At 37.3% G+C, this 14116-nt stretch overlaps 1 protein-coding gene across 10 annotated transcripts in view; it reads left to right on the top strand.

Moving 5' to 3' along the window:
- Positions 1-5278: 5278 nt before the first annotated feature.
- msi2b (musashi RNA-binding protein 2b) overlaps positions 5279-14116 on the top strand; it is a 288248-nt gene continuing 279410 nt past the window's right edge. For all 10 annotated transcript variants that reach the window (XM_067364757.1, XM_067364759.1, XM_067364755.1 and 7 more), the window contains exons 1-5: positions 5279-5449; positions 5716-5756; positions 5981-6062; positions 7464-7548; positions 13397-13438. In XM_067364757.1, the coding sequence (XP_067220858.1) occupies positions 5388-5449; positions 5716-5756; positions 5981-6062; positions 7464-7548; positions 13397-13438 (312 nt within the window). In that variant the 5' untranslated portion in view covers positions 5279-5387. The remainder of the gene's footprint in view (positions 5450-5715; positions 5757-5980; positions 6063-7463; positions 7549-13396; positions 13439-14116) is intronic.

Here is a 14116-nt window from a genome sequence, read left to right as displayed (position 1 = left end):
CGAGACTTCCACCGCAAGGGCAATTCTGAAGCGTTTCAAAGTAATCTGATACCTGACCAGCAAGGCTTAAGGCTGATTTATCCTTTCATTAATGCAATCTAATGAACAAATTGATTTTAAAACACAATGAGCATTTATTTTTTAGACTTTTAAACACCCCTTTTAACAGACACAGTGGCTGTAAAAGTATTTAAGATGCCTAAAAACATGAAGTTTCAAGCACAAAAGTTTTAAACACAAAAAATGGCACAAAAGCTGGGATGGTACTCTTTAGGTTCTAATATGTACTCTTTTGGTACCAATATGTACCTTTTGAGGTACTAATATGCACTCTTTAGGTACAAAAGTGTACCTTTTGAAAGGGTACCGCCCTAGTGACAGCTTTTGTACCTTTTTTTTTCTGAAAGTGAATGATGCAACAATGGAAATCTTTGTAAACATGGCTACACGTGCTCAACAAGTTACTTCTGAAAAGGTCTAGGCCTTTTTGTTTGTTACTTACTGCAAGTGTATGTTAAGACAACTGAAAATAATGCTAATCATTTGCTTCTAAGTTGATGCCTGTAGCTTCTGTGAATGTTATTTGCTCTCGATAGTTCTGACATCCTCAGAATCTGCTTGTGACGTGCGACAAAAGGACAGACACTTTGAGACACTGAGTTAAGTAACTGAAGGTTGACATAAAAAGCGTGTAAAAGGTCCTCAGCAGCTCTTCTTACACTGACACCATCTGCTCGGCACTGATGTGAACTCACACGTACGGCACAGCCTCTGTTTGTGCGAAGCTTCTCAAGCGGCTGATGAATAGAGCGTCTGCTTTGTAGCGTGTGCCAATAACTTTGATGGCAGATCATTAGAATGAACGCTAACATCTTTTCCGAGTGGCCTTTTTTGCTTGATGTGTACAGGTGTGGATAAAGGAGGAAAGATCCCAATTTGAATTTGAATATAGTCAGTCGCATGCGGCTTAAATAATGCTGCCGGAACATTAGCCGTGGGCATCTCATAATGCCGACAGGGGCACAATAGCTCAAATGCTATATTGGGCTCGTGAAAATATGACAGATTCATCGAAGCAACATTTCTGTAAATAAAGCAACAGCCAAATGTTGTTTGTGGAACAATCTGTGCAGGGAAATAAAACACAAATGGATGTTTGGATGTGATAAGAAACGGCATTTTTTATGTGACAGGATAATGGACATCAGATAACACGATTGAGGAAGTGCTCAATGGTCATTTAGTGATTATGTGACAGGACTATTGATTTATTTGTAATTCACATACTGACCATGTCAGTAACACGACCGATAATCTCTGCATTGATTCCATTGATTCCTGGGTCTTTTGAAGCAGATTTGATTTGCTTCAAAAGACAAAATGGTGTTTTAATTCATTATTTTCACAATTGATTGAGAAAATAGGTGATTTATAATAAGAAACAGTTCTTAAATCTATACAGACTATAACTTTTAATAATTTAGAAGAGGTAAAAGTATCACTACTAACTGATTTCAGAACAGTTTTTAGCACATAGGCCTTTAAATAAGTGAAAATAAATGCAAAGTTCAAATTTATGAATGGGATTATCAGGAATGCGTAACATCTACCAATTAAAACAGGAAGAAAGGTTTAGAAGCCAATTAGAAATTAATAACCCTAAATTTGATTCTCTTCTCTTCACAATGGCAAGAAAGGGTTGCCATTTTGGATACATTTGTACCCTTCTTAATGACAAAACAGGTGTTTTTAGTGAAAGATAATACGTAAAATATGTTGAGTTTTGAATAGTGATCTTCCTGGGCTTGATGTGGAAAGCAAATCTATCAAAAAGAAGAACTTTTACGATCATTTATACTAGGAACCGGAACACTGCTTTGAAAATCGACAACGTGATGAGACTCCATTATTTATTATTTCAACCTCCATTAAAACTGTTTCTTAAACATGAACTATTATCTCTCTAATTATCCATTTAAAGATCTGAGCAGATATTTTCTAACTCCATTGTCAAATTGGCCATTTTAGGCAATGTTTGGCACATTACATTTTTCTCTCTAATTGCTAAATGCACAGGCTCTAATTGGACAGATCTGTGTTGTGCACTTAGTCTAGTCTTTAATAAGGGTCTTCAGTTCAGACATATTTCTCCACTGTTTTTGAAGACTTAATGGATTTCCAGAGACATTAGATTTAACTTAATAATGGCGAGGGTTGCGGCATTAATAAAGCGTGCCTTCAAAACCGCCGAATGCAAATGTGTATATTTAAATATCCTCTTGATGTGTGTTTCTTTTAAAGTTAAATTTCAATTTAATTTTCATCAAACCCGACAGCCGTGTCTCTGTTTATGTCACAAGCGACATGAATATGCATATGGTGAATGGTAATATTCATAAGCGTATTAAATTGATGCCTCGTCTCAAGGCAGCGGTGTATTTATTATGTAGATGATTTTATGGCTGATCTACACGGCGAAATGTACATGAATAGATTTGTTGTTTTTTTTGTGTGATCAGACAAATAAAGGTGTCAAAGATGTTTTGAGCTAATTCTACAGTTCATAATGCATTTCTAACAAGTAAATGAGAAGCTAATAAAAGGTCTAATGAGGTTCTCAGTGTTCTTTAATGAACCAGTAAATGTTTGGCCTCACAATAACAATACCCCTAAATGGTTTTTAAAGCTTATATGCTATGAAACACTTGTGTATTTTCATGTTCAATTATGCCAAATCTCAATGAGCCATGGTTCTAAAAAAAAAAAAAAAAAAAAAAACGCCCCCTTTGATGGCCCAGTTGTGAAGATCTGGCATAACGCTTTATTGTAATGGCAGAAAAACCCAACACGCTTTTAGGTGGTCAGATTAAATGTTGTTTTGTACGTTCTTCCAAAATGAAAGGCAACTGTGCTGAATAAACTATTTTGCCCACCATTATGCTTATCAAATCCTATTATGAAATTATGTCATTTCGATTATCTTAAATACCCTGTAAAACGTTCTGCCAAAGCCTATCATAAATTTAATTACGTATTGAATTACAATGAAATGGAACAGCAGTGCTGATGCATATTTGAACTTAACAGAAATGACACTTGCAGGAAGAGCTTAATTTCAGCTGATAATGATTATTATTAATACTTATCATAATTAATAATGTCAATAAAGATCAAAAACAATTGCTCTATGAGCATTTTTGACACATTGTTTATTTTTGTCTTTTTTAAAACGGTGGTCTTGTCTTGCTCAAAGCCCGAGAGAGAATAAAATGAGAGGGGAGAGAGATGTTTCGTTTTTCTGGGTTGTGCCCCACAGGTACCCGTGTGTCAGTTTACCAACAAGCAGCCCGCTAGGCAGTGAGGTGAGACAGCGGGTTCACCTGCCAATCACGAGCATCTCAGCCTCCCTCCTCTGGACACTGGCTTGTTCAGAAGCAGGAGAGGTGAGAAGAGGAAATATGAATTGGTATACGTATAGAGAACGAAAAAAAGAAGAATGATGAGGTGTCTTTGGGCCATGGAGTCTCTCTCAAACAGGGCTGCAGGAAATAAACAGCAATCACTGTAGCATGACTGAAAATCCACTGAGCAGGCAGCCTTAATTGAGCCTCCTCTCTCTCTCTCTTTCCCTTTTTTTCCCCCAGACTCTCTTCGCCCCTCTCCATGGATAATAAGCACAAGATCCCTTAACCTTTTTGTGCATTTTAAAGACCATTAATTGATGTGTAAAACTGCATTTTGCAGAAGTCAAGAGGTCCACAGACCCTCAGGCGGTGTGTGATAGCTCAGATATTTCGAGTTTAACATCTCAACATGACCGATGGAGGTGTATTCTGAACGATTACTATATATGAGTATACACGGCAGTGGAAAGCAATAATCGTACATAATATTTAAATGCGTGCTTGATAATGTGACTACGGATATTGATTTATGATGTGCTTATGTTTAAGGCCTGTTTTCTTTGGTCAGCGAGTTGGTATTTATTGCTGCGGTGTGATTTGATCTACTCCACTGTATGTTTATTACATTTGGTACAGTATTTGTGTGCATTGTGTGTAATGTTATATGATGAGTGCATGATAGACTTTTAAAAAAAGAAAGAAAATGGGGTTTTCGCAGCAATGACATACACTCTAAAAAATGCTGGGTTAAAAACCACCCAAGATGGGCTGAAACTCAGCGATTGGGTTGTTTTAACCCAATGGTTGGGTTAAATGTTTGCCCAACGTGCTGTCCAGTTTTAGTTAACCCAACTTTTGTTTAAAAATGACTGTATGGCTGGCTTAAAATGAACCCAAACTAGGTTTGAAATTTTAAATCAGACACGTAATAATTAGAGGCAACAATAATAATCAAAAGAACATTTAATAAATGTTTATTGTGTAATTATTATGCATTAAACGTATTAATAAATGTTCATTTCCAACGTACTTTGGGTTCATTTTAAGCAAGCAATATAGTCATTTTTAAACAATAGAGTTAAACTGCAAACATTTAACCCATCCGCTGGGTTTGTCTGTTTTCAACCCATCTTGGGTTGTTTTTAACCCAGCATTTTGTGTAGAAGAACTATTTTTGGTTTCCCAAAGTAACTTTCAGTGAATATTTCATAAAAATACACATTTTTATCTTAGTGTGAAGGACATTTTAACCCTCTAAAGAAGCTTTTGTGGAATGGAAAGATTCCAAAGGCTCTTCAGTGAACCATATTTAAGAGTGTATGGCATGTTTACAAATGTGAAAAAGAGATGAAAAAATAATCAGACTGCCACTGCCCATTGTAATCCCTGTAGATTTGGGCAAAAAAAAAAAAAGGACATTAACCACTTATTTCATCAAACAAGTATGTCTGGAAATTAATTTACGCCCTACTTGCTTTTTGGACATGTTCGAGCAACTCAAAACAAATTGAAGGTAAGTTATGAATTCTCTACGGGGGAAAAGTATTACAAAAAAAAAAAAAAATGAATCAGTGCTTAGGCTATCTGTGGTGTAATGTTTCCTAGGGTTTATTAAGTAGGCCTACTAAAAGTTAATATTCAGATGTTTACATTCCTTCACGTTACATGCGTATAACGCGCGTTCGCTCGGTAGACTTCCAGCAGCCGCTCCGCTTGTGTGTAAACGGTGATGTGACAATAAAAGTGATGCGATTTGATCTGATCCTCACGCTCCGAGCCCCGGGTGGGCGGGGCCATGCTAATGACGTCAATGGAATGGGAGAGGTGACGAGCCCCTTCTGCGCTCCGCCCCGTGTGGGTGACGGGAGGGGGAGGGAGCCAGGCAGAGCTGATCCCACGTGTGACGCTCGCATTCCCGGCTCAGTGATATTCTCTTAGCTCTGACAGTGTGTGTGTTAGTTACTGGCCATAGTTGGGTTAGCCATGGAGGGAGACGGGAGCCAAGCCACATCTGGAAGCCCTAACGATTCGCAACACGACCCGGGGTAAGCCAGAACCAATGCTGACTGCACTTGACTTTTTTTCTTGTGTGTTTTTCTCCAGTGAGCATGTTTTAAAAAGGCTCTTCCGGGTGCACGCAACTACTACACCTTTGTTTGATGTATATTAGTGAGCACAGCCCGCCGGGGCTCAGTAAACACACACCGCTCTGCTTTGCCTTCGTATAGCTCTGCTTTTTTTGTCGCTAGCTACACGTCAAAATGGCCGATCTGACATCTGGACTCACTTCTGCTGTGTTTTCCCCTTACAGTAAAATGTTTATCGGTGGCCTCAGCTGGCAAACTTCACCAGGTAAGAGACCGATGGTTCGCTGTCATTTGCGCGCGTTTGTCGGGCTGTGTTGTGTTTCTTTCATTGTATCCAGCGTGGCGCGCTGTGCGGGATATGTGCCGTCATTTGAAGTCCTCTATTCGACCCCTGTTAGACATCCAGGGGGGCGTTTAATTTACAAACTGGTGTGTAACGCACGAATGCATTGCTTATGTGTGCTCTTTTCTTTCTGTTTTGTTCCACAGACAGCCTTAGAGACTATTTTAGTAAATTTGGAGAAATCAGAGAATGTATGGTGATGAGAGATCCCACGACAAAACGCTCCAGGTAAAAAAAAAACAATGTTTTTTTCAAATTCCTGTCACTTTGAGGTTTTTATCCTAATACGTTAAGGGTCGATGTTGCCCTTGCACTGTTATTCGGCTGCTACGCGCTTTTGAAGAGACTGTGTTTCTGCATAGGGATACAGCTTGACATTGATTTGGGATTCTTCAACTGTCTTTTAGGAAACGAGCGTTTAATGCGGGTTGCATGTGTTTTGATTTGACATTGGCGCGTTAATGGGAGTTTTCACGCTTGTCGTTCTTAACCCTGGGTTATTTTGTTCCGTGTTTCACACTGTTCGTACTTTACCCTGGGTTAGTAATTAATCCCGCGCTGTCAGACTGTGGGAGTTCGTACTGTACGTTAGCGTTACATTTGCATATTCATGAGGATAAAACGTTTATTAAACACGTTCAGCACGCGACATGTTTTGATATCTGTGGAAATGTCGTCTCTTAAATACATTCTCTTCATCGTTATATTTTAAAAGCACTTAAATATCGAAATTAAACCGTTTCTGCGTGTGAATATTCAATGATGTAAGATTGGTTGTCTCTTGCTAAACAACTCGGATATATGTAGCAGATTTTCAAAAGCGATGCTACTAACCACCTTTGAAATCACAAGTTTGAAACTATTTTTTTTTAACCCCAGGTTAAAACCGCGGCCTTTACCCGGGGTTTAAAAATGCGTTATTTTAAGGTTCAATTCGATTCAATTCACATTTATTCGTATAGCGCTTTTCACCATACATATCGTTTCAAAGCAGCTTGACAGAGAATGCATGTAAACATTACATTTTAAAGAATGCAGTTAGCAAATACTGTAATAATTTAGGCAATTAATTTACTGTTAGCAGTTTAACTGAAGGTAGAAGCAATGAAAAAAATGAATTACAAGGTAACACATTATGGCAAATGTTTATTTGAAATGTTTTGTCAACCATGTTTTTGTTAAATAATATAATAGGATGAACATATTAAAGGGATATTTCATACAGTCATTGTTTGTTCTGTGAAACAAAGGAAATGGACTGACAGTTTCAGTCACCATTCACTTTCATTTGCGTCCCCCCCCCCCCCCCCATACATGAAAATAAGTGAATGGTGATTGAAGCTGTCATTCTACACATTCTTTTGTGTTCCTCAGACGAATGAAAGTCATACGGGTTTGGAATGACACGAGGGTGCGCAAAAGATGACAGAATTTTCATTTTTGTGTGTGCTGCTGTAGTTTTGTCCTTGACGCACTATATTCCTTATTGTAAACGTTATATAGCATTTCTTGTAGTGTTCAATAATAGAACAGAATGGACGTGTTAACAAGCTTACCAGTCAAACACGTGTAACCCATCGCTGTCAGCTCCTAATGTATGTCTGTGTTTTTGTTTGTTTTGTTTTCCAGGGGATTTGGCTTCGTTACGTTTGTGGATGCGGCCAGTGTAGATAAGGTCCTAGCTCAACCTCACCACGAATTAGACTCAAAGACGGTAAGTTCTTTTCTATTTGCGTTCATGTTTTGTGAAGTGCTGCTTAAACGTGTTTGTATCTGTGACATTCAGCGGTGAAAAAAAAAAAAAGACACACAGTCTCCCTATCATATCTCTTCCCGGGTCGAGGTACTCCGCAGCATTTGTCATTGTACCACACACACAACAGCGGGGCACTTGACATAAACAAGTAGCCGGATAATTAGTTCTGTCTTCCTCGTGTGCCTCAATGGGATTTTTACCCCTTGCTTGCCAGAATCGGACTGGGGAGCAAGGGGTTAAATCCCACTAAGGTATGGGGGCAAGAACTGAACGATTACCTGCTGTGTAGTTAGACTGTGACGCCAGCCGTGTTCTGTGTCTCTTGTGACGTAAGACTTGCAGTGACATAGTGTTTTGCACTCTTCCTCATGACTGAATTTCCAGACACGGAAGTTGCTCAGGGCAAGGATGCGTTTGATGCAAGGTTGTTTTTCATTCTAACCTTGTTGACTAGAAATGTTTGTGTGTGACATTATTTATAGTGAACTAATATCATTTATATTTGTTATTTATTTTTTTTTTCAAAGTATTTTTAGAGTTATGTTGATATTTTGTCATTTGTGGTGCAGGTTAGTGTGTGCACTGCTGTACACTTTTCCATTATTATACTTTCAACTTATTTCTTAATGTGTCATTAATTGCTGATTTTTTTATTTTTTTTCTTATTTATCTTTCAGTTGTTTTATTCATGCCCGGAGTTTGCTGTTGTTTCAACATTAAAAGGCGCTTGAAACCTGAAATAAACAAAGTTTTAGGTTATGAAGTAATATATTTTTTTTGTACATTTTTAAATAAAGATTCTAATTTTTAAAAATATTTTGAAGTGTGTTTTTACCTGTAGCGGTTAGGGTATATATAATAAAAATCTCTTTTTATAAAACATTTCTATTTAGGAGTAGAAGTAATATCTGGAAAATATTGTATTGTATTATTGTATTCATATTATATTATTTACATTATTTTACATTGCTCATGTAAACCGAGTCATAAGTATGTTTTTGTCAGCAAGAAGTAGGTTTGCCTTATTCAGCCTTACCTGTTTGATCCAGACACGGAAATGCATTTAGATTTCAGTATGAACCCCAGGATAAGCAGAAACTGTATCAGTACAGTTAATGTGGATTCTATTTTTTTTTTTTTTTCCTCTCTAATAAAGTCACCATCTTTCCTGTTTGTAGATGCAGCTGCTAGTTACCTGTAGGAGTCCAGAGTGAAAGAGCCTTTTATTTGGGTTAGCTAGGGTGTGGACAAATACTGCCTTCACGGGCTTATTTTAATGGATGCCATGTTGCTGCAAGTTCATATCAAGAGACAGACTGTATTTAAAGGCGTTCAGAGGCTCATAACTTTCCTCAGGAATTTTGTGGCTAATAAATTTCTCCCAGAACACTACATATTGACATTCCCAGTGCCTTCCATTTCAAACAAATGTGTAATTCTGTGTTTAAGATGGGTATTAAAATTATTTTTCTGTTCCTAGTTGAGTAGGCATTTTTCTAGGAACTCTTTGTTGTATGTTTTGTTAAACCTAAATTTTGAAATTAAGATGACAAATAAATAAAAATGATCTGGTTTTAATTTAACATTTGAAAATGTGTTTTATTATCATTTGTTTAAGCATATGTGTATGCATAAAGATGTAAAAGCCAAACTAAGGTTATGAGTTTCAAGTTGTGCTGATTAGATTAGATCAGGTGGCTAATTTGGTCAACAGCAGATTAACCTGTTAAACAGTTTATTACCCACCCAAAGCTGCAGATAGATTACTGTTGATTGTTTACTTAAATCCAGCAATTGGGCAAATGTTAATTTTCAATCATAATTTAGCACAGCAGGTGAATATTCACCAGCTCTCTTGGTTCCGTGCCTCTAAGTGTGTTAGAAATACAGGTGTGCTATTTATTATCTCACTCTCTGCTAGTTTGGCCTTGACTGATGTAAGCTGGAATGCCTTTAGGAGGCAAAACATTTCTATCTGATTAATAAAATAATATTATTTTGTATGTGTTAGTGTTGCACTAGTCAAAAAATGTGTAATTCGAACATCAAAAGTGGGCCGTTTAGATTACATAATCGCATGTGTAACTCTAGTATTCTTTGTAAAAAGTGGGTCAAGGTTTGACGTTTCAAATGCTCTTGAATGGCTGAGGGGAAAAAAAGAAAGCTAGCATTAGCAGCGATTGAGATCATGTGGACAGTAGCGGCTGGTGCTAAAGCAGGGATTACTGAGCTGTGGGTAGTGATGTCATCGTCAGGGTTGGGGCGGCCGTGTCATGACTCTGGGGCTTCAGCTCCAAATGGAGACCAGGAGCTGTGTGGAAGTTGCACTGGTGGAGGTTTAAGAACTCAAATTCAAATTGCTCTTGCTTTTGATAGCTAAAATAGAAGAAATATTACTATTTTTAAATGTTACTGCTTTAAAAAAAAGATCAAGGCATGATCAGGTTTCCTCAGCCTTGTCTTCTAAGCTTATCCCATTGAATATTTTTGCATCTTTTTTTGCAATTTGTATTTGCATATGTGTTTAATACATAAAAAAAGCCAATATGATATATAAATACTGCTAATAAATATAAGCTTTAAGCTTTTATACATTTACATATAAATGTTATTTTTTTAATTAATTAGGTAATTTAAATTTTTTTAAAACCACACACACACAATTTTTAAGCTGTATATATACACACATACACATATTAAAGGGTTAGTTCACCCAAAAATGAAAATTATGTCATTAATGACTCACCCTCATGTCGTTCCAAACCCGTAAGACCTTCGTTCATCTTCGCAACACAGTTTAAGATATTTTAGATTTAGTCTGAGAGCTTTCTGTCCCTCCATTGAAAGTGTATTTACGGTATACTGTCCATGTCCATAAAGGTAATAAAAACATCATCAAAGTAGCCTTTGTGACATCAGTGGGTTAGTTAGAATTTTTTGAAGCATTGAAAATACATTTTGGTCCAAAAATAACAAAAACTACGACTTTATTCAGCATTGTCTTCTCTTCCGGGTCTGTTGTCAATCCGGGTTCACGACTCCGCAGTGACGCTGCTGACGTGTTATCCGGTGCGCCCGAGCTTCGTTTACAGTCTGAGGGAGACACACGCTGTAAACAAAATAACCTTCGCAAACATGTCTAAGGATTTCGACACAGAGGAAGTCTTATTTATTTGAACCTGAATACAGAAGCTCCTACACAGCAGCAACCGCTGTCACAAGCAGTCGTGAACCCGGATTGACAACAGACCCGGAAGAGAAGACAATGCTGAATAAAATCGTAGTTTTTGTTATTTTTGCACCAAAATGTATTTTCGATGCTTCAACAAATTCTAACTAACCCACTGATGTCACATGGACTACTTTGATGATGTTTTTATTACCTTTCTGGACATGGACAGTATACCGTACATACATTTTCAATGGAGGGACAGAAAGCTCTCGGACTAAATCTAAAATATCTTAAACTGTGTTGCGAAGATGAACGAGGATCTTACAGGTTTGGAACGACATGAGAGTGAGTCATTAATGACATCATTTTCATTTTTGGGTGAACTAACCCTTTAAGTACTCAGAAATGGTCAATCTGTAATATAACACCCATATGAAATGCAAATGTATAAAAGCTTATATTAGCAGTATTTTTATATCATATTGGGTTTTTTTATGTACTTCTTTTTAGAAAGTAACAGTAGTGTCCTTTTTCAGTCCAGACACCTACATTTTTATTGCATTGCCTATTTTCTACTGTTTGCAGTTTCCTGTCCAATCTTTTCGTCACTTTTCAAGAGTGCAAATGGACCAAAGAAAACACGAACAGTGATATTCTTGACACACTTATTTCACATTTGATTAAAAGCTGTGTAATCTGCAGATCTGAAAGCCTGGGGTGAGAATTGCATTGTGTATTGACAACTGAAAGACTGCTGCCGGTTTCTCTAAAAGCAATCTGTTTTAGATTAAACACTTTTCTGGATGAATTAAAGTGTAACACAACAGCATCATTTCCCACCAGAAAGGTTTTTTTAATTTTTTTAAATGTATTTTTTTGCAGTACATATTGCAGTTCTGTTCAGGTCAAATTAATTTACCAGGAGACCCACTCCTTCGTATTCCACCAAAACATGTTTATTACATTTTCTTTTTCTTCTTCTGCATGCTAGCACATCTCACAATTCTGCTTTTCTTTTTCATACCATTTATAAGAAGTGACAAAGCAGTCAGACACGCAGTATATTCAAGAGCAATATAGCACTAATGGATCTTTCTCCCTTGAGTTATTTTTCCATTTAATGAGAGTGCAGAAGCAAGTCTTTGAACTGTTTTTGTTCTCACATACATGATTATCTACTGTCCTATCCTTCTAGTGCTCTGGCTGCACAAGCTGCTGGCCTATGCGCTAAAAAGAGGGACTGTTGTTGTTGTCTATGAATGTTTAAATGACCAAAGCAAACATCTTGCTCAACATCTTGCTCATCTTGCCATGTAAAAAAAAAAAAAAAAAAAAAAAATTATATATATATTAGTCCCACTATATATTAGGTGGCCTTAACTACTACATTTTAAAATAATAATTTGCTACAATGCACTTATTCTTTACATGTAAGTACATCTATAATTAATTTCTGTAAGTACATTTATAATTATTACTGTTGACCCTTCCCTTACACTTTAACCCACCCTTAAACTCACCCATATCACCAAACCTGTCCCCAACCCTACCCATATCTCACCTCAAAAGCAAAAGTGTTTTGCAATAAAATATGAACACAATAAGTACATTGTACTTATTTTTGGATGCAAGTACGTAGTAGTTAAGGCCACCTAATACAATTCTATATTCTGTATTTATTTAGAATGTGAATAAGTGATGTTTGCTAATATGAATATGAAGTCTAACAAGTCAGCTAGTGGAAATCAATAATACCTGTTTATCTCAATCTCTTAAAATGCCCCCCCTTTAGCATTAAAATCATCCTTATTTTGCAGTATGGAAAATATGTAATGATTCAAAGATCAATAAGAGAGAAAATGTCTTGATTGCAATTGACGTATTTATATTGTTAATTTATCCTCCGGGGGAATTTGTTATTATTAATATCCAGGATGATCGTTACGCTGGTTCAGAACCCCCAGAGGTTTATGTAAATTACAAATGCTCTTGATCATGATGTGTGCTAGACTACATTTCGTTTGTAATATAATAAAATCAAATAACATAGCTTATCTAACCAATAAACCTAATGATGTCCTATCGCATGGCAAAATGCGTTCTAGGCAGAGCTGTAACCCCCTCATTCAGTGTGGTACAGTGGAGGAGAGAGTCACCCATAATAATGATAATCCCTCAGGGGGGAAGGAGGTTGTGGACGTATTGATCTAATGCCCTGTCTTGATTCTCCGCAAATCTACAGCGCTCGCTAAAACACCTCCCGTCATGTCGACCTGACCTCCCCCGAGGCCGCGCGCACTTCTTCAGCGAGTCTTTGAATTATCTCCGGTGTGTTATATAATGCCACCTGTTTATTTATGTTGTAATCGAGTAATTACGCTCTAACCTGTGTAAGGTTTTATTCGATTTTGTCATACGCAGGCCTCATGCAACCAGCATGTAATAACTTGGTGAGATTACACATGAGACACAGAGCATTGCATCATGATTAATGCTATAATTTCCATGAAGGTTATCGAGTAGTCGCAGCACATTGCTGGCTTTTTCTAATATTTTCTAATTTTCCTCTTCACGTAACAGTATCATGAGCTGAGTTTTCTCATATTTCTTTCTCTCCTTTCTTGTCTCATTTAGATTGATCCTAAAGTTGCCTTTCCAAGACGCGCTCAACCCAAGGTAAGAGCTGTTTGTTTTTGCTCTCTCACGCCGAGCCACTTTACATTTGCGAGTATGCTGTGTATTTGTTAATAGTGTGAGAGGGCGAATGTTTTCACTGAATTTGGCCTTTGATAGAGCAAAGCTGAGTTAGAGTTGTAGCTGGGATGTTGCGTTATGGTCCGTTGCAGTCTGGCTGGTGTTATTTTCCAGGCTAACTATGACTTCTCTGTGTCATGGTACAAGGAGAGACTGTTTAATTGTTGTTTCAAATGTGAGGAATTCAGATTTTTTTTTTAATTAGCGTGGCTGGGTATGAACCCGTAGAACTATCACGGAGAAAATATTGAATTATCGCTGCCTTGTTGAGCGTGAAGGTTGAGTATTTTTTTCATTTTGGGGGGCTTGAGGTGGGGTGGTGATTAACTTGCCTTTTTTAGCATCGCTGCTTGCATGTAAGATCATTAGAGAGGAATTTTTTTATAAAAAAGAGGAGAATTTTGCCCTCAGCTGTGGAATTCAGAGCATCAAATCCCTCGTTTGAATCTTGTCTCAACAAGAAATTTTTCTTTGTACAGCCGAATATATGTGTGTGTGTGTGTGTGTGTGTGTGTGTGTGTGTGTGTGTTTTTTATGGTATCTAATGTCCTGCTTCTGCAAGCCATGTTGGCAACGAACTTCCGACAGCCTCTTCGCTTC

This window comes from Chanodichthys erythropterus, chromosome 17, assembly GCF_024489055.1.
Source record: "Chanodichthys erythropterus isolate Z2021 chromosome 17, ASM2448905v1, whole genome shotgun sequence".
Lineage (NCBI taxonomy): Eukaryota > Metazoa > Chordata > Actinopteri > Cypriniformes > Xenocyprididae > Chanodichthys > Chanodichthys erythropterus.
This window is presented reverse-complemented; position numbering and strand designations above follow the sequence as displayed.